General features: G+C 36.5%; 1 protein-coding gene across 4 annotated transcripts; it reads left to right on the top strand.

The window, feature by feature from the left end:
• Positions 1 to 1,435: 1,435 nt before the first annotated feature.
• LOC105059695 (protein HIGH CHLOROPHYLL FLUORESCENCE PHENOTYPE 244, chloroplastic) lies at positions 1,436 to 21,172 on the top strand. Of its 4 annotated transcripts, none has more exons than XM_073250064.1 (8): positions 1,436 to 1,740; positions 2,815 to 3,050; positions 3,744 to 3,858; positions 5,730 to 5,920; positions 6,656 to 6,748; positions 6,869 to 6,964; positions 7,961 to 8,101; positions 20,987 to 21,172. In XM_073250064.1, exons 1-8 carry the CDS (start codon positions 1,590 to 1,592, stop codon positions 21,155 to 21,157), a joined length of 1,194 nt encoding a protein of 397 aa, XP_073106165.1. In that variant the 5' UTR covers positions 1,436 to 1,589; the 3' UTR covers positions 21,158 to 21,172. The 4 variants fall into 4 exon arrangements, with proteins under 4 accessions (XP_073106165.1, XP_073106166.1, XP_029124444.1 ...); XM_073250065.1 differs by lacking the exon at positions 20,987 to 21,172 and adding an exon at positions 16,449 to 16,862 and having other exon boundaries at positions 1,438 to 1,740; XM_029268611.2 differs by lacking the exon at positions 20,987 to 21,172 and adding an exon at positions 8,367 to 8,831 and having other exon boundaries at positions 1,441 to 1,740.
• Positions 21,173 to 21,185: the final 13 nt, after the last annotated feature.

The following is a 21,185-nucleotide window of genomic DNA, read 5'->3' as shown; positions in this document are numbered from 1 at the left end:
GTTAGAGGTATATGTGCATGTAATATCTATGTAACATCATAATGTTCAATTATTTGAGACTCTCTTTGTACATGAGATCTTTTTAAGAGGTAAGAGTAAACATACTTGACAACTGAATGCATATTTTCTAATTAATTTCCTAAGCAAGCATTTCATCACCTGAATCGTCGATAAAGTTGTTGAAATATTTTTTTGAGAAGGAAAAGGACTATTCCCGGCCCTCTATCTCATACCTATTCTATCCTCATCTAAAGTTCAGATTTTTGGAGAGCTCGAGTCATTGCTCAATGCTCGGAGTAGTAATTATACATATCAACATTGAAAAGAGAATTGACATTGTCTAGGATCGGATCATGTTTTCTTGCTGAGGGTGTAATCTATCCACATTAAGTTGAGCGTTTGAGCTCAAAATAATTAAAATAAAATATAACATAATATTTATATTTTTTAAATATTAAATTAATAATATTTATTATTATTTTAATATAATATTAATATATATATGATTAGATTAACGAGCCTTTAAGGCGAGTATTTTGTTACTCAAATTTGTGAGTTGTTTCTGGTTCATTTGCATCTAAGGCTAGTAAAATATGATCCGATCTAATAGTCGAACATGTATTTGATTCGGTATAAATAGATTTGGATTTATACTAAAATGAGTTCGGATCATAAATATATCGATCCATTTAATTTGTTTAATATTTAGGTCAGATTTAGATTTTAGATATCTGATCTGTTTAATATTCAGATCAGATTAAGTCAGATAATTCGTTTAACTTATTTAACCCATTTAATTCGTTTAAGACCTATTTAATCAGTTTAAAATCTATTTAATCTATTTTTGATCCGTTTAATCTGATATATTTAACCTGTTTAACTTAGTTAATCTGTTAAAAACTCATTTAACCTGTTAAAGATCCATCTAATCTGTTTAATCTATCTAATCTAATTTGATCTATTTAAAAAATAAATTAAATAGATTGGATCGAATTATTTATTTAATAAATATATTAAATTTAAATTTAAATTTTTAATATATTTAATAAATAAATTAAATTTAGATTGATAATTTTTAATTTAATTTATTTCGATCCAATCCGACTCAATTGTTACTCTTATAATCGCATCCTTACTCGGGCTCACGAGGCTGTGAGTCAAGTCGAGATCAGGTGGTCCGTGAGTGCTCGGTTCATTTGCACCATGATTCCCTCTCAGCTCCAATGAAAAAAAAAAAAAAATTATGGACTTCTAATTTCCTGTGGTTCGTTGATGATCTACCCGGCTCTGTTCACCCAAAAAAAAAAAACTGAAAGAAAGCCAAGTTGGATAAGTGCATGATCCTTTCCGGATCGACGTGGCAGAATTGAGATCGACTGCTTCGCTTCCCCCCAATTCCATCTCCACCTCCTATCCCACTCCCTCCCTCCCTCCCTCCCTCTTCTAATTTCTACTCGAAATTTCAGCCGGATGCCGGACAGCAAAGCAACCAGCCTCCATCCATTTCCATTTCGCGCAGCAATTCAAAAGAAAACATAACCCCAAAACCCAAAAAAAAAAAAAAAAAAAAAGAGAGTTGCCGCTTCCAAATGGCTTCGAGGCTCGGCTCTCTCCCTCCCCAACTCACCTCCCCTCGCCTCCTCCTCCTCCACCGCCGCCGTCCCAACCTCCCCTCCTTCTCCTGGAGGCGCACGTTAGCACCAGCCCACGCCGACCGCCTCCCCACATCCTCCTCTCCAGGCGAGTACCCCTTTCCCATAAAAAGTTCTGCTCCCTCGCATGGAATTTTTTTCCCCCCTCTTAATTTGGTTTCATTGAAATTCTGACCATGAAAGTCTGTTTATTTGAATCGTCGATGAATTCGCCTTGCATTTTATTGGGCACAAACCATCTGTTTTCAAGCGAATCATGTCAATTTTGGATCCTTTTTAGGTCACCAAATGGAGGATCTTTTGAGAGGGCATGTATGCGTTAATCCTGCTTATGCAAGTATTTCTGGTGTTTATGGGCCTGAAACATAGTAAACATCCACGTAATGTGTTCATAAGATTGCAATGCCCAACGGCACAATGAGGACATGACTTTAATTGTGAAACATGGTAAACGTGGTCGATTAGCCAAGTGTTAGGCCTTTCAAATCTTGATTTGCTATTCTGTCTTGTTAGGGGTAATATGATCCTTTTGGCAGCCTCTGTAAATATGCACTTGTCAATAAAAGTTGGGTGGCATTCGCCTCCCTGTTCATCAAAAAAATGCTTCTTTTGGCACTTTTTTTTGATAAATCTTACTAAGTTTACCTATACATGTACTTTTACTGGGGTTGTCTTTGTTCTTTTTTTTACAAGACCATATTGTCCAGACTGGTTAACTATTACTTGATTTTTTTTTTTTTTGGCAACTTCTATCTTGTTTTCAATTGGTCATGTTCTTTTACCAAAACCTCTGGCTAAAGGTTGTGGCTTATGATTGTGGTACTTGTTCTGCCTCTGTCTTTTCATATATAAAGAGACAGACGAGAGTGGATATACGAATGATGAGATGTCTTTAAGAAAAAAATAAATAAAGGAATTTTTGTTTCTCTTCATTTGGTTTCTTTGTGCTTTGTGCATGATGACACTTTGTCTTGTGCAGAGAATGCTAGCTTCATGATACTTAAAGATTCCTCCTTTCGTGTCTCCATCATGAAATTTCACTTTTTGGGATCTCCTTCATTTGTATGCGCAGAATTTTTCATCTGCGGAGTTTTTCTTTTAACTTTGAGATCCATTCAAACATTAACTGCACTTGACTCTTTTGTGCCACATTGCTTTTCAGGCAATCACTATATGCCATTACAGGTTTCATGTAATGCACAAACAGTAGTTGCAACAAGCATGTCACAAGGCACTCCTGTTAGGCCAACAAGTGTACTTGTCGTTGGTGCTACTGGAACTCTGGGTAGGCAGGTTGTTAGGAGGGCACTAGATGAAGGCTATGATGTTCGATGTCTAGTGAGGCCTCGGCCAGCTCCTGCTGACTTCCTTCGGGACTGGGGTGCTACAGTTGTCAATGTAGGTTTCAAATTTCAGATGTTTTCTGCTGCAACTCAGAATGATTTCTTATCTTTGTTTTAGACAATGATAGTAGAGTAATACCGTCTCAACATTCTGGAAGCTTGTTATGACATTGTCTATAAGGGGAAATGTACCTGTAATGCATATTTATATTTATAAAAAAATTAACAACATTTGCAACTTTAATATGTGTTATGCTTGTTGTGTGAACTTAAGTATCCAGAAGTATGTTTTGCTTTTTACCGACAAAATACAGAATAGGCAAATGAATAACCTATCATGGTTCAACTTTTGCTCGATTTTATGTATGGTCAATCTCAGGTGCACTATTACAGCAATGTTGCTTATTTGTTTATACATATATTAGTCAAATTAATAGTCTCAGTGAGAAAAGAATCATTTAAATCACAGTTCAAAAGGTAAAGATTACCTAAAAACTTAGCTGGTTATATATACCAGTGTGCATTATATATATATATATATATATATATATATATATATATATATATATATGAAGAGTAAATTAGTTCTTAGTTGCTAGTTTGTCAGCTGTGCTGTTAACTATTTAACATTTTCCACTTAAATTTGTTACCAAAAAAATGTTCTCCTTAAATTCATGCAGAGTTCTGCAATTAGTTTTTTATCCCTTAAACTAATGCTGAAGTGAGTGGCTTCATACTATTTGAACAGGGCGATCTCAGCAAACCAGAGACCATACCTGCAACTCTTGTTGGTGTTCATACAGTAATTGATTGTGCAACAGGACGGCCAGAAGAGCCTATCCGCACGGTACTTTGTCTGTTAGGTTTATATCTATTTTTTTGATTCTTCCTAGAAGCATTTGAAAAGAACTTGCTTATAAAGATATTATTATATCTGAATGCATGTGCAATATCACTTATATAAATAATGTCTTTTAAGTACCTTGATAGTCCCTTTAATTTCCTGGTCAGCTGTGATGGAGGTCCTTTCTGTTGATGAGTACATGGCTGTGTAAGCTAGTTCTTTGATATCGCCATCTTATCGATGGGAAAAAAGAGCGTCTTAATTGATGAATTTAAAAGAAAATATAGTTTAAAAAATTTTATTAGGATGTGATAATGAGCCAGAGCCTTTAGTTCTGATAAAAAAGCAGAGAATATGCAAAGTTTGAACTTTGGAATATAAGCCTCTTGATGTGTTCTATTTCTCTCTCTACCTTGTTTTATTTACTTATCTGGTTGTTTACCCACAAAGAAGATGCTACTGTTTCTCATTGGTCAATAAAATATGTCTTGTACTTCTCAGACCTTATGTCACAGGAAATTATACAAGTGAATCAGAACATTTGTTCTTTCAAGCTTTTCAACCCAAACTATGCTCACAGCCTTGTAATTAGACTGGTCAAACCTAAGCTGCTAAGACATTATTTGGACCAAATTTGTACAGCAAATGCATCCAATTTCTGTTAATTTGAAAAAAGATCTAGGCAGGTTTTGAATGTTTAGAGATACAGTAATTTTAGTTTCTAAGCTGCCAATATTTTATATTTCATTAACTTATGGGGCCTTGAAATATGGCTAGCATATGGAGGCTTGTGTGTGCTCTAATGTTTATTCATATTCTTACTCAAACTAATCTACTTATAGAAGTGATGGATAAGTGCAAATTTTGTCATGAATCAAAGTCACTGCATATCTTTTTCAGGGTATGCATAGAAATAAATTTAGGGATTGGTCATGTAAGAGTTGGGTTTGACTTCTGCTCCTGCTTTATTTCTAGATATGGTTTTCCACAAATTCCGAGAATAATACTTTAAGAAAATTATATCACTAATATGATTTACAATTTAAAAGATCAAAGTTTACTGAGAATATGGGCGAAGCATCATTTGCACACTTCCTTTGAGAAGTTTGTGTAAGAGAAACTACCCAATACTCCTGAGGCACTAATTCAATAATCATACTTTCTTATTCTGACTCCCTTTGGCTAACCAGCTAACTAGTATTAAGCCATTTATTAATTGACCAATTTCTACTGTAATTCTTTTCAATCTTTCAATTGCTGTCTCCTTTTGAGTGCTTTATTATGACATACTGGATTTGCTTTCATGCTTGGATTCACCCAAGGTTTTAAATCTTATGGGACAAAGCTGTCCCAGTATCTTCATGGAACAAGATGCCCCCTATTCCATCCCATCCCGATAGTCGTCCTGGTCATGCATCCTTGTAGATATCTTCCATCTCTCTCCCCTTCTTCTTTCGTTGCTTGCTTTTTTTTTTTCTTTCTTTTTTTCCTTCCTTCCTTCCTTTCTTTTTCTTCCTTCTTTTCTTCCTTTCTTTTTCTTCTCCTCTCCTTTCTTTCTTTCTGTTTTTCTTCTTTTCTTTCACTTTTTCCCTTTATTCATCTTCCTTTCTTTATTTCCTTTTTCTTCTTCTTTCCTTGCATGCTGTTCCGATCTCGTTTTCTTATAAGAATGGGATGGGACGGTTAGGATGCCTCCTATCCTGCTAGGATGTAAAACCTTGGAATCACCTATAAGCACTTATTCCATGTCTACATCGGGGTATTCTACGTACTAGCAATACAGGTATCTTTGTTTTTACTTTTATTAGTTATCTTTTATTGACTTCACTAAGAATTGAATAGCACTTGTTTGGGCATGCCCTATTTTGATCAAATTTTATATTTAGGTAGATTGGGAAGGAAAAGTCGCTCTCATACAGTGCGCAAAAGCCATGGGCATCCAGAAGTATCTATTCTATTCGATCCACAATTGTGATCAGCATCCTGAAGTTCCTTTGATGGAAATCAAGCGCTGCACTGAGAAATTTCTTCAAGACTCTGGTCTTAACCACATCATTATTCGACTATGTGGTTTCATGCAGGTATTTGACATCCCACATATATATTTGAACATGGTCTTGAGTGAGGTTTACATGACTGTATAAGTTGAAAATAATCTATCAGTAGACAATTGAATCTTGTCAATTTAATCTTGTGTTAATTCACTAAAATCCATAAAGTATGGAAGGATAATTATAGAAAAATTAGTGGATACATAAGAATCTAAACTAAAGCTTGGTCACAAGGATAATTATAAGAATCTTGATATGATGTCATATCTGTTGTAGCATCAGTAGATGGTTAGGTGAAAACATAAGAATATACAAAAATTTGCTTCACTTAAATGAACTATTTCTTAAATTTTTTGTGACCATGCAATTCTTGATGGATGTCCTGCCTGATTTGTGGCATATGGACTGCAACAAGACTTGGCACTTGGTTTTTATCTTTGCTGATATTTTGGCTGACAAGCTGGCAAGTATCAGCAGCGGACACCTACCAATACATTAAAAAGTTAGAAAATTCAGCACTTTTCCCCTTGGTCCGTGTAAACTATAAATTGATATATCGAAGATATTGGTTGATATAGTATTGGCTGAGGAAATGTAATATCTCTTTACTATCCTTTTCTAGTCACTAAGTATTAGCATTAGTGCTTACCAAACTAGAATTACTGCTTAAACTCATGGTTAATGGATTTATGTGTCTTTTGTATCAATATTCTATCTAAATTTGTCATTTTGTTTATTTTTTATCACTTCAACAAAATGCAATAGGGCTTGATCGGGCAATATGCTGTGCCGATACTGGAAGAGAAGTCTGTGTGGGGAACTGATGCCCCAACTCGAATAGCTTACATGGATACCCAGGTTTTATTTACTTATTTGTTAATTGAATTCTTGTTGCATTGTTTGTAGGAATAAATGGGCTGTTATTCTGAAGATTTTTTTTCCTATGTGGTAGTTAATAATTCTGTTTATTTATTCCAGGATATAGCTCGACTGACATTTATAGCTATGCGTAATGAGAAAATTGACAAGAAGCTTCTAACGTTTGCTGGACCTCGTGCATGGACAACTCAGGAGGTAATGAAGGATTTGTTACATTTTCCAGGGCCTTAGTCATTGAAAATATGATGGTAATATATACCAATTGGTCTATGATATGCTTTGGTACTCTCCTCTTTTTTATAGTTAAGTTGTCTACCTTCATCAAACCAATATAGAAGCAGGACTCAAAAAAGTTCTAGATTCGAGAAATAGGTATATAATAAGTATATCACTAAATCATAGGGGTGTTAGGGGTCCAGGCTGTCCAGATGATAACTTTTATGCTCAGGCTGAAGAATTATGTTGGAGGACTAGGGAGGAGGAGAGCATTAAATAAAATGGAATGGGGTGTTTGGGAGTTGAGTTTGGTTCAGGGCTGGTGGTTCTAATCCTGTTTGGACCTGGCCTAACAATACCAACAACACTAATAATCTAGGATTACATAAACAGAGAACATGCGCCTATAGCCAGACAAAAAGAAAATGGAAAAAAATGTTCTTTCAGTGATCATTTAGCCTTGGTGCTGAATTCAGTACATATGTGTCTCAGTGTGTATTGCAGACACATATCAAGAGAATGACTGAAATTTCCATGAAATCTTGCACAGAAAAGTATTTGTGAACAATAATACAATTTAATATGTTATATGCAGAATAATTGATGTGATGTTACAGCAATCACAATATTTCATGTATTAGCACCAACATCATAATGCAAACTTAGTCAATAAATTTCATATTTCATCAAGTTGAATTTGGATCTGATCCTTCTTTCATGTTGGCTATTGAGCCTCATCCAACAAATGTCAACATTTATTTCTTGCTACACCCATAAAGCTTATGTGCATCATTGTTGATTAATTGAGGGGAGATATGCATTCTTTTATAAGTTTGATGGGTGTCCATGGAGCATGAAGGTTCTCAAATTTTTTCTTTGAGTGATAGTGAGCAGAGAACTGAATCTGTGTAGAAGTTTGAACTGAAAGATATATTTCATCTTTGAATTGTCTAAAGAATGTTCTTGTGTTTTCAGGTGATTACTTTGTGTGAAAGACTAGCAGGGCAAGATGCAAATGTAACCACTGTCCCTGTTTCAATCTTGAAATTTACTCGCCAGCTAACTCGGTTTTTTCAGTGGACAAATGATGTTGCTGATCGTTTAGCATTTTCAGAGGTAAATCTCCATACGTCTTTCATTTATTGGTAACATTGACGGCAACAGCACCTGCAATCGCAAGTAACTAATATAGAATCCTGTGAACAAGACGAACATAGTTCTTGAGAATAAGCTGATCTTATCTTTCATTTTGAGGTGATGGAATTTTCTTCTTTCTGCACCACTGAAGAGGGCTTAGTTGCGACTATTTCCTTTCAATTAATATATGTGTGGCTTATCACTAAGCTTAATGCCTTGAATCTCTCAATTGATGGGATTTCAGGTCCTCTCAAGCGACACTGTTTTCTCAACTCCCATGACAGAAACATATACTCTGCTTGGGGTGGATCAGAAAGACATTGTGACCTTAGAAAAGTATTTGCAGGACTACTACACCAATATCTTGAAGAAACTGAAAGATATAAAAGCACAATCAAAGCAAACAGATATTTTTCTATGAGAGATTCAAGTTCACACTACAACAATGGGGTCAAAGAGCAAGCATCTCAAAGTTGCATGCACTGCACTTCCAAACCATTTAAAAAGACATGATGATGCAAGTGATTTGTTCTTTCTTCCTGCATTTTGCATGCAAATTAAAATTGTAAAAAAAAAAAATTAAGGTCTTCTGACATGAAGCTTAACTTGTTTATAAGTATCAACTGTGTTTTAAATTAGTTTGTATTGGAAGGATTGAACTTAATTGGAAAACTATCCAATTAAAGGTCCAGGGATTTATTCCTTAGCATATTCTTGATTATTCTCTGGCATATTCTTGTTATTTCCTATCTATATTTGGGTCTCTGGCATATTCTTGTTATTCCCTATCTATATTTGGGTCTACATATTTGTATTTATAGATCCTTGTACGCACTCTTGATTGTAAGAAGAAAAAATAAAAAACAAATAGCTCCTTCTCTTTTTCATCATAGTATCAGAGCACTCAGGTTCTGATCCATTTTTTTCTTTCCCTTCTTAAAATCCTTCTCTTCCATTTTTTTTCCTTCTTAAAACTTTTCTCTTCCCTCCACAGTTGATACCGCCTCTACCGTCGCCACCGCTCCTTCTTCCTCCTGATTCATAGCGAATCGCTGCCACCGCAGCCACCGCAGCCATCGCAGCTCCCTTCTTCCCTGGCCGCCTTCGCCGAGCCCATCATCCCCACCATCGACCCATCGATCTCATCCGCGCCGTCTCCCACGACTGGGGTTTCTTCCAGATCACCAACCACGGCATCTCGCTCCTGGTGCTCTACCGGACCATCACCGCCATCTGATCCTTCCACGAGCTGCCCTCCGTCGAGTCATCCGCAACCCCCTTCTTCCCAGTCACCGCAGCCCCCTTTCTTCCCGACCGAAATTCCTTCGAAGCCTCCGCTTCCGTCGAGTCCATCCGCAGCTCGCCACTGCAGCCCCGAAATTCCTCCAACGCCTCCACCAAAACCTCTTCACGGCCGAATTCCCGACACCAGCCATCGTCTTCCTTACCGACGGCGTCACCGGCGACGGCATTACCCTCGACAATCCCGTGCTTCACGGGATACATAGTTGGTAACAAATAAAACCACAGTTCTTTCTTTTAACCTTTTATTTATTTCAAAAAAAAAATAAAAAAATAAAAAAAAATAAAAAAGAAAAAAGAGAAACTTTTATGGCTAGATACTTAAGAAGCCTGCAGTTATAGTGTGTCTGGTGATTCGTGTGTTTGGTGATTCATTGATAATGTGTCTCCAGTGATTCGTGTGTGTTGTGATTCATTGATAGTGTGCCAGTGAGATTATCATTCGTATTTTGTCTGTATGGCCAATCCAATTACTATGCAAGATCTTGAAGGTCTACTGGATCGGCTTATTACAGTTGCCACTCGATCAGGGGGTTCTTCAAGAGATAGTGGATCGCTGAATGCTCTTCAAGTGGCTGTAAAACTTGATGGCCCAGCGACATATTTACAATGGGAGAGGAGCACTCGTCTACTTGTACAAGGACGAGGTTTGGAGGGATATCTCACCGGCACAAAGAGGAAACCTGCTAATAATGAGTAGGATATGGCTCAATGGAGAATGGAGAACTCTGCTGTTCTGGCGTTTCTTCTAAACACCATGACATCGAATGTGGCCAGAAGTGTGCAACTGCTGGAGACTGCACAGGAAGTCTGGGAGATAGTGGCCCAAATGTTCTCACAAAAGCAGAATTCTGCTCAAGCATTTGAGATCCGTTCTCAATTACGTCAGCTTCATCAGGGAGATTTATTTATCACTGAATATGCCATCGAGTTGAAATGTCTCTGGTCTGAAGCTGATCATTATAGAACTTTTGTTCCACAATGCTCCATCGATGTTGATGGATTTCAGAAATATTTAGAAGAAGAACGGGTTCAGGACTTTCTATATGGTCTGAATCCGGAATATGAATCTGTCAGAGTTCAGCTTCTCGCCAGAGATATTTTACCTAGTTTAGGTCAAGTCTTATCTACTGTTTTAAGCGAGGAGACACGGCGACGAGTGACTTCTGACTCCAATAGTTCTGTAAGATCAGCTCTTACTGTACAGCCACAGCAGGTAGGTGAGAAGGTATGTTTTCATTGTAAAAAGCCTGGGCACACTAAGGCATTTTGCTGGGATCTCCATGGCCGCCCAAATCAGCCTGAGCGTAGTAGTCGGGGCCGTGGTGGTCGTCGTAGTGGTGGAAGAACTGGAGGACAGAATCATGTTCGTGGACCTGTCCAAGCCAATCTCTCTGAAGAGACCGAGAGTGCTGTACACAGCTTATCTGCAGAAGAGTATCAGACCTTCCGACGAATGATGAAAAAGTATGAATCATCTTTTAACACCACACCTACTCTGGAACAGTCTAGCCACCAGGACGGATATCTTGACTCCTCTCTTTTTGCACACTCAGGTACTCCATATAAATTATCACATGCATTTACTTGCAGAATATCCAACTCCTGGGTAATAGACTTAGGAGCATCCAGTCACATGACAGGGGCATCTAATAGTTTTATTTCCTATTCACCATGTTCAGGACATGACAAAGTCTGAATAGCTGATGGATCCTTTACCCCTGTCTCAGAAAAAGGATCCATTGACTGTACTCCTAGTTTAAGATTATCATCAGTATTGCATGTTCCATCATTTTCTACAAATTTACTCTCTATCAGCTCTGTTACTAGAGATTTGAATTACTCTGTCACTTTTTGGTCTTCTCATTGTCTATTTCAAGAGCTGAAAACGGGGAAGATACTTGGAGGTGGTAGATTACACAATGGACTCTATTATCTATCAACTGATGAGAAAAATATGAATTCTTCTTTGATGGGGTATGCATTGTCTGTTGAAGGTGCCACTTCAGAACTTATGTTACATCATCGTAGGCTGGGTCACATTCTTTTTTCTATTCTTAGTCGCTTATTTCCGTCTTTATCAACTAAATGCAATAAAAATTTGTTAGTTTGTGATCATTGTGAGTTGGCTAAACACACCAGAGCAGTATTTCCTATATCTGGAATTAGAAGTTCTAAACCTTTTGTTTTAATTCACTCTGATGTATGGGGACCATGTAGTACTAATACTCTCATGGGCCATAGGTGGTTTGTTACCTTCATTGATTGTTTTAGTCGAGTGACTTGGGTCTATTTATTGAAGAAAAAGATGGGAGTTTTAAACTGCTTTAAAGAGTTTCATAAACTTGTAGGTACTCAGTTTGGTGTCAAAATTAAAATTCTACGTTCTGACAATGGCACAGAATATATTAATCAGGAGTTCCGTGCGTATCTTCACACTCACGGAATTATTCATCAAACTACTTGTGTTGATACTCCTGCTCAAAATGGAGTTGCCGAAAGAAAAAATCGGCACTTATTGGAAGTAGCCCGATCCTTACTTTTTACCATGCAAGTTCCTAAATTTTTGTGGGGTGAGGCTGTCTTGACTGCGGCTTACTTGATCAATCGTATGCCTCTAAGAACACTCGGGTTTAAGTCCCCCATACAATGTTTGAAAGGGTCTACTGATTATGTAGTCACTCCTAGGGTCTTTGGATGTGTTTGTTTTACTCGCGATCATAGACCTTCAGTAGGAAAACTAGATCCACGAGCATTAAAATGTGTCTTTGTCGGTTACCCTGCTACTCAAAAGGGATACAAGTGCTATTATCCCCCTGAGCGGCGAATGTTTGTTACTATGGATGTTACTTTTCGAGAAACTGAAGCTTATTATGAAAGTCGTCTATCTGATAATAAGACACCAGAATTACTTCTTCCGGGTGACTTTCTATACACACCAAAAAATTCTGATGCCCAGGAGGAGTATCATAGTAATGATGCTCAGAGGGAGCCTAGTATTGAGAAAGAAGAAGAGTCCAGTGAAGAAGAGTCCAGTGTGCATTCACCACCAACTGCCCAAGTGTCTCCACCGCTTGAAGCTTCTTCTCCAGAGTCTCCTAATGGTAACAATATCTCTACTACTCCTTCCATTTCTAATCTTAATATTCCTATTACAAAGCGGAAGGGTACTCGCTCAATTGTTCCTCCTGCTCGTTGATAGCCTATTTCGCAAGTGCACGAAATCGCTCAAGTAATATAATGATAAATAAGAGATCGTTTCCACGAGGACTGAGTTTAATTACCAAAAATGAATGCTAATTTTACTAATATCTAAACGATTGAAACTGAATGACAGTGAAAAATAAAATTAACTCTAAAGAACTCAATGAAAGCTGAATCAAAATTCGATTGATAAAGCACTAGGGTATATCTGATTTCACTTGGACCAATTATCAATTCCAGCTATTCCGATTAATAATCCAAATTTAATTATTAATGCAAGGATAAATAATCCTAAATTATTTAATAATCTCTCCCGAGTTTTATTAAATATACTAATTAAAACCTATAATCTATCTTCCAATAGTAAAATAGATTTCAATTAGTTCAATAAGCACAGTGATTATTTCCAAGATCCCACAGGTCAAATCTTCTGCTCCTGTTCCAATTATTATTCCGATGATGTTTGTTATTAACTCCAATTTATAATCTTCCTTTTCAGTACCAATTATAAATCGAAATCAATCAAGTACCAAAGATAATAATACTTAAAAGCATTAAGTGCAAATAACAAATAATTGCATTAACAAAGAAAATTAATACAAGATTCTGGAATTGAAATTAAATCCAAGCTACATCAGGTACCCTAACTAGAAATTTAGCTTTTCATCATATCAAAATCAAACTCAAGTTTACTTGAATAAAACTCCAAAATCATCCTAACAATGAGTTCTAGAAAATAAATGCAAAGTAAACAAGAGAAAGAATTAAAAACTCTGAAGGAATTGCAGAGCCGAATGAATCCTCTCTTCAAATCTTCCAGATACTCTAAACTCTCCTTGCTTGATCTCTAGCTTTCAAAGATGATTCTCCTCTCCTTCCTGCTGGTGTTTTAGGATCCTTAAATAGGGCTAGGGTTAAGGTGGTATTTTTCCCATGATTTTATTCTATATATCATTCTTTTTATTTGGTATAGAATCTCTCCTCCTTTGGATAGGCTTTAAGCAACCACCAGCCATCTACTCCTTATGCTGTCCAAATTTTCTGATTTTATTATGATTTCCATAGTAAAAGAAGGAAAGGAGGCATGGTTAATTAGAGGAGAAGAATTTTTTCCTTTCTGGGTCCACAAAATCTGCAAAACAAGGTAAGATTTCGGCTGCCCAAATCAAGTTTTCCAAGAATTAGTTTCAATTCTTTCTCAGTTTGCTCCTCATGCAAAATTAGTTTGGACTCTGATTTTCTTCCATTTAATTCTTTCCAAGATAGCTCTTTGCCACCCAAAATTAGTTGCCATATCAGATCTTTGTGCCAAGAAACACTAAGAAGAATCTGGGTGTATCGGGTGTTTCTTGTTGTGTCCAACATTGTTACCAACTTCAACCTACTGTAGCCACCTCATCTGGAATCCAAATTTAATTCTGTAAATTATGTTCCTTTTTTGCTTCTCTCAAAATTCTGTAGGATCTAATCTTGTTCAATTTGAGATCCTGTAGCTTGCCTTTTAGGGGTCCTCACACCAAAATATCCAGAATTTAGATTGGTTGACTAGATGGGAGAGATTAACTGCTTGATTTATTTTCTGCATCTCTAATTTCTTTTCTGGCTGATGATGCCAAAAAGGATAAGGTGTGGGGTCCATTGATATCTTGATTTGGTTATTCTGCTTTGAGGTGGACTCTGATTTTGATGCAAGACCTGATAACTCCGGATGACAAACCCTGCTGAATCGGACTCAACCAATTTCACTTAATTTGACCTTTAAAATATGGTTAAGCCCAATTAGGTGTGACCTGGCTCAATTACCTACAATTGACATAAAACATATCAGGTTCTTACATTTATTTAGTTAATTATTATACCAATTTCATCAAAATCATTAAAAACTAATAATAATAATTACTATAAAAATGCAATACATCACTCGTTACCGTTATGATATCGCTAATTATGTTTCATATAAAAATATGTCTCCATCTTATCAAAGCTTTGTAGCTGCATTAGACTCTGTCTGTATTCCTAGTACCTGGCAAAAGGCTATGGCAGAACCTAAGTGGAAGGAAGCAATGTTAGAAGAGATGACTGCTTTATCCAAAAATCAGACGTGGGATCTGGTCACTCTACCAGCTGGTAAGCATCCTGTAGGGTGTAAGTGGGTGTACACTATAAAGCAGACTCCAGAAGGCAAGGTGGAGAGATACAAAGCTCGGCTAGTAGCAAAGGGCTACACTCAAATATATGGAGTAGACTATGATGAAACCTTTGCTCCAGTGGTCAAGATGAACTCTGTTCGAACACTGATATCATGTGCTGCTAATTTTGGCTGGGAATTACATCAGTTAGATGTGAAGAATGCATTTCTTCATGGAGATCTTTAAGAGGAAGTATACATGCAAATACCACCAGGATTTGAGACCAGAGCAACTATTGAAAAAGTCTGCAAACTAAAACGCTCACTTTATGGCCTTAAACAGTCTCCTCGAACATGGTTTGATCGATTCAGTCGGACTGTAAAAGGAATGGGATATAAACAGAGTAATGCAGATAATACTCTATTCTATAGGCATCTCAAGGGAAAGAAAACTATACTTTTGGTTTATGTTGATGATATTGTAATAACAGGAGATGACCATCATGAGATTAAACAACTTAAAGAAAAACTAAAGCAAGCATTTGAGGTAAAAGATCTGGGTCCACTAAGATATTTTTTGGGCATAGAAGTTGGACGATCATCCAAAGGTATTTTCCTGTCACAACGAAAATATGTACTAGATTTGCTTTCTGAGACTGGGATGTTGGAGTGTAAGCCTGCTACTACTCTAATAAATCAGAATCATCGAACAGTGACAGATGGTGGAGCTCCTGTTGATCGAGAAAGGTACCAGCGGTTGGTTGGAAGGTTGATATATCTTTCACATACAAGACCAGATATAGCCTATGCTGTCAGTGTCATCAGTCAATACATGCATGATCCACGAGAATCACACATGGAGAGAGCTTTCAGAGTATTATGCTACCTGAAAGGATATCCTGGTCGTGGTTTGTTGTTCTCACAACACAACACCTTCCAGGTAGAGGGATTCACTGATGCAGATTGGGCTGGATCATTGGATGATAGGCGATCTACTTCTGGATATTGTACATATGTAGGGGGTAATTTAGTTACCTGAAGAAGTAAGAAACAGTCAGTGGTGGCTAGATCATCAGCAGAAGCTGAATATAGAGCAATGGCTCTAGGCATATGTGAACTTCTTTGGCTTCAGAAGTTGCTTAAGGAATTACAACTTCTAAACAAATTTCCTCTTCGGTTGTATTGTGACAACAAAGTAGCAATTGAGATAGTAAGCAATCCAATACAGCATGATCGTACTAAACACATCGAGATTGACCGTCATTTTATCAAGGAAAAGATTAATCAGGGTCAGATCTGCATTACCTATATTCGGTCTTCTGATCAGGTGGCAGATATTCTAACCAAAGGGCTTAGCTCAGTGTCTTTTTCTGGATTGATTGACAAGATGGGACTTCGAGATATCTTCGCCTCATCTTGAGGGGGAGTATTGGAAGGATTGAACTTAATTGGAAAACTATCCAATTAAAGATCCAGAGATTTATTCCTTAGCATATTCTTGATTATTCTCTGGCATATTCTTGTTATTCCCTATCTATATTTGGGTCTCTGGCATATTCTTGTTATTCCCTATCTATATTTGGGTCTACATATTTGTATTTATAGATTCTTGTACGCACTCTTGATTGTAAGAAGAAAAAATAAAAAACAAATAGCTCCTTCTCTTTTTCATCAGTTTGAGTTTCTATTCAGGCTGATTAAGATGCAAAGTTTGCACCGAGATATCAATCAACACTCAGCTCTATGCCAAAGACTTCTCTGGAAGAAATTCAAAAGTAAAAGCCACTGGGGGCTCATCACATCCTTTTCCAACAGTGAATGATATGGTTCTGAATTGATAGGAGAGGTAGTAGAAAGGATCCAATGCTGATTTTTAATTTGGTTGTCATTTTCTAGTTTAGATTCTTCGGTGACCAATCAGTCAGATCACCTGATACAGAAAACATGGAATCAAAGTTTTAAATTCCGTGGTGCATCTCACCATCCTGAGTGGACAGATGGTTTGGTTGGTGGACCAGAATGGGAGACGACAACAACCATGCTAACTGTTGGGAAATGAGGCATCCTGTTCCAGGGGAAAACTAGGATACCTCTATCTTATTGTATTTAGGACCTTGCATAGAAGACAAGGTGAAGGTTTTGCTGTTTGAGCATCAGTAAATCCTTCTGTAACTGGGAGTCAAACATTTCTGCTAAAAACTCAATCTCTCGGCAGATTATCAAAAATAAAAAAGGCAAAAACAAAAAGACAGAAAAAATATGTGTCGTCCAACACCATTACATTGTAAAAAGATGCGCACCAAGGACTGTCAAACTAATGGACTGCTTGTGAGCTTGAATTAGACTTGCATTTAGTAAATTAGCTGAGCTAAAGCTTGGCTTCACGAGCTTGAGCTTAGATAGAGTCAGCTCAAAAAATAGACAAATCAATAATTGATATCCTAAACACATTATTTCAATATGATATATAACTAAAAATTTATTTAAATTCATTAAAGACTAAATCCTTTTATGAAAAAAGAATATGTAAAAGAATGTATAATTATAAGATTGACATATGAACACGAAATTATCTCGAAATGCATGTAAGAAAGTCTTGAAGGATCTCCAGCTGTCACCAATCTTTTAAGAGCTGTTCTAAATAGTTTGAGTTTGTCGTAGGCTCCAGGATTTTCAATTTGGGACAAGGATGCATCCCACTGTATAAGAATTACCCGAGCTGAATTCTGAAGGATACACCACTAAAGATTCAAACCCAATATCTTTGAAATGTGAGCGGAGGTATCACCACTGAAATGACCGCGTAGTAGCATAGAGAGGTAAAGCATCGAGTGACAATATTAGTGGCGTATCAGGCTGCAAGTAGAGCTATTAATTTGGGTTGGATTTATCGGGTTAGCCCGCCCCTTCATATAAATGGGACGGATTGGGTTATATTTTAGCAATCCATTTAAAAGCAGGTTAAATGATCCGTTCCGTTTGGATTGACGGGTCGGGATAGATCAAGACAGACTGATCCATCTCTTTTTATTTACACACACACACACACACACACACACACACACACACACATATATATATATATATATATATATATATATATATATATATATATATATATTTCAAAAGAAGGTTCTGATATTATTGAAGAGATAATTGATGAAGAAGAGGAATAAGATGAAGAATTGAATGACGAGGACCACAATAATAATATGGAGGATAATTTTTTGAAACTTTAATTTACCTCTAAATTAGTTTGAAAATTGAAACTTACAGTCTTTTAAGTTTAGATTGTATTAAATATTTAATTTAAGTTTAACAATTTTATTTTATGACTCTAAGAATTGAGATGTGAGACTTTGATAGGTTGATTTGAACTCAACTTGAATATGAAATTCAGTTTATACTACTGTTTACAGATTTTTTTTTTTTTTTTTTGAATTTTGGCAAGTTAGTCCATTTAACCTACGGCCCATAACGAGTTGGATCAGGTTGGGGTTTTTCCAACCCATCAATTAAATGGGCCAGCTTGCCCCAACCCATTTAGAAACAAGTCAGGGCGGACCGGTTCGTCTTGACAGCTCTAACTACAGATACTCACAGTTTAATCTACTATGGTAGCTTTTGAACACCTATAGTTGGAATATGCATGTAGTTGGGGTTATGTGAAGTTGTAGTTGCCGTATTTATGACCATATTTTCATTGTTTAGTTTAGCAGGTTCATAGTAACAAACAAACTCTTTATATTTTTTGGCCAATGAATGAGAACTGTGACTGTATTTTGTTGTAGCACCAACTACTATCTTTATTTGATTTGAAGTCACAAAAGATAGCCTATCTAGATAACGGGGTCCAAAGAATTACAACAATGAGGTGCTATGACATTGAAATGATGTCATTTGTTGTTATAGTAAAATATCATAATTAATAGTAACAAAATAAAACTGTTGTTTGCTTGAATCACTATTAATTGAATAAAATATACTTTTATCAAATTTGATTTTTTTTTTGGAATGAATATGCAAAAGATGAATATCAATTATTACAATAAAATAAAAGTCCAATAATGACTCCTATTCTTGATACCTATTATTAATCTATATAACATAACAATCTCCTCTGAAGCCTTTATAATGCCTGATATAATTTTACCACAGCCCCTGTGGATTCTAGGGAGAAGACATTTGGCAACAATTAAATCATGATTGGGAGGTGAGTGTTACCATTGTTGGAATGCTGGAGCCATGGAAGAGCTGTGAAAGATATGATTTCTTTAAAATTTGTTTCAGGATCGAGGCTTATGCTAACTGCCTTAGTAATGGAGCTTACACACTGAATCTACTGCCCTTTTTTCAGCAACTAGTAAAATTTGTTTGTGCCAATCTCCTTCATATCCTTCTCCATTTTATTCCAAAGTCCACATTAAACCATGTTCAAGTTAATTATTTAAATCACTATTACTCACTCTCTAATAAGCAACCAAAGAAGAATATATCAATTAAAATATAAACTATATTTTGTCAAATTTACAAATCAAGAAGTATACTAATTAAATTTGGATTGACTAACATTATAGACATCTACCAGTGCTTCCACCTTTTTTTTCAGATTCCACGTCCCAATCGAAGATTTTCTAGTGGAACTGCATGCTTTCAAATCATTCCATGGACTCTTTGTCAAAAAATAAAAAAAAAATCATTCCACGGACCAGACACCGCCTACCCCAATTCTTCCAACCACTTATGTGCACTACCAAACACGTAGCTGGGTCCATGCAGAGTTTGGACCACCCTAGCCTCTATTTCCATACTTTGCCACCAACCCAACCGCCCAACCTACGTTGTCTCTGTCTAAGTTTTCACTACCCTAATTTCTTTCGGTTTTGTAGGGTAGTCCCATGTCAAACTTCCTAGGTCTATGGAGAAACTGAGGAGCTGATTTGTTGTGCATCCATTGGTTCCTAATTAAAATGTCAGAGGCTTGCTGACTTGGATTTCATAGATTGATACATAAAAAAATGTTTTACCAAATAACGTTTAAAACAAAAAAAAGATAGATATTAAATGAAAAATTGAAGACATGGAAGACTACAAGAACAACATGACATTACAAACTTGACATAAATATGGATATACTTACAAAGTTTTGAAAACTTGACCTAGTTGGTTCACTGATTCACTTAAAAGCTTTGCGAAATTTCTGAATTGAAACACAAAGCGCTCGATGTAAATCATTGACACATGAAGGATTTTTTTTTTTTTTTTTTTTTTTGATAAAAGGGGAGGTATTACCACCCATGTTTATCAATTTAGGAAGCGATTTGGTTGACCAAGGTCAACCAGATGAGAGGTAGTTTTAGGCTTGCAGATTTACAGGTCTGCAGGTTTACAGGTTTGCAGTTTGGTTTTCAGGTGCTGTTTACAGGTTTTCAGCTTTCAGAATCAGGTTGGCCTTTCAGATTTACAGGTTTATTTATCCAGTACTTAGGTGATGAGGCATACATTCTAGATATGCTGAACCTTGAATTCGATCTATTGTCTTAAAGCAATGAATTGTTTCAAAAAGTTTTTAATTATCTTATCACGACAATTAGTGTTTTCGCTTCTCATTGAGATCTTAGCAGTCATAATCATCCATACCGCTGTCCTCTTGAACAAATCACATGCCAGATACTAGTCAAGATAAGTAATTATAAAAAGACCAGAGACAAAAAGATCTAAAATGACAGACAATTAGTTTGGTAAGGGAATATGAAAGTTAGGTTGGCAGGGGAAACAATAGTTCCAAAAGAAGGCCCTAGGTTCACCAAATAGGGATGTGGAAGAATTTCGAAGGTACAGCTGACAGCAACTGAATGACATGAGAGGTCCATATTTGTCCACATATTCGGCTCTAAATATCTCAAGCTATAGAGTGTTGTGTAGCGCTCGATAATCATCATTAGGAGATAGATGGCCATCAACCATGATAACTTTGTATGTCATATATGATACACTTTATTTGATGCCCATCTTTCTTTTGATAACAACCATTGAGCACTGCACAGTACTCTACGGTGCAAACAATGCACTACAAAAGATTCTGGGTCCAACCATGACAAACAAGAACAAGGATGCCACTGGACTGGCCTTCAGAATTATGTTGGATTAGATCAAGATGAATTAGTTATGTAAACTTATTTTATGTGTAGGATTTATTTATTTATTTATTTTCACTCATAACATAACAGGTGCTGGTCGCTTGGAGACGTAAAGGATCAATCTTTTTCATGAGAAGAAGAACAAAGTCATCACATAGGAGAGAACAAGGTCCCAAAATCAAATTATTAAATCTATGCCTGCTTCAGTTACATTCTTTTCCCCCCATAAGTGCAATTCCAGCATTGACATTCTTATTATAGTTGTGGAAAAATCACTATCAACAAGCTA

This window comes from Elaeis guineensis, chromosome 16 (assembly GCF_000442705.2).
Source record: "Elaeis guineensis isolate ETL-2024a chromosome 16, EG11, whole genome shotgun sequence".
Taxonomy (NCBI): domain Eukaryota; kingdom Viridiplantae; phylum Streptophyta; class Magnoliopsida; order Arecales; family Arecaceae; genus Elaeis; species Elaeis guineensis.
The sequence above is the reverse complement of the archived record's forward strand: the minus strand, read 5'-3'. Positions and strand labels throughout refer to the sequence as shown.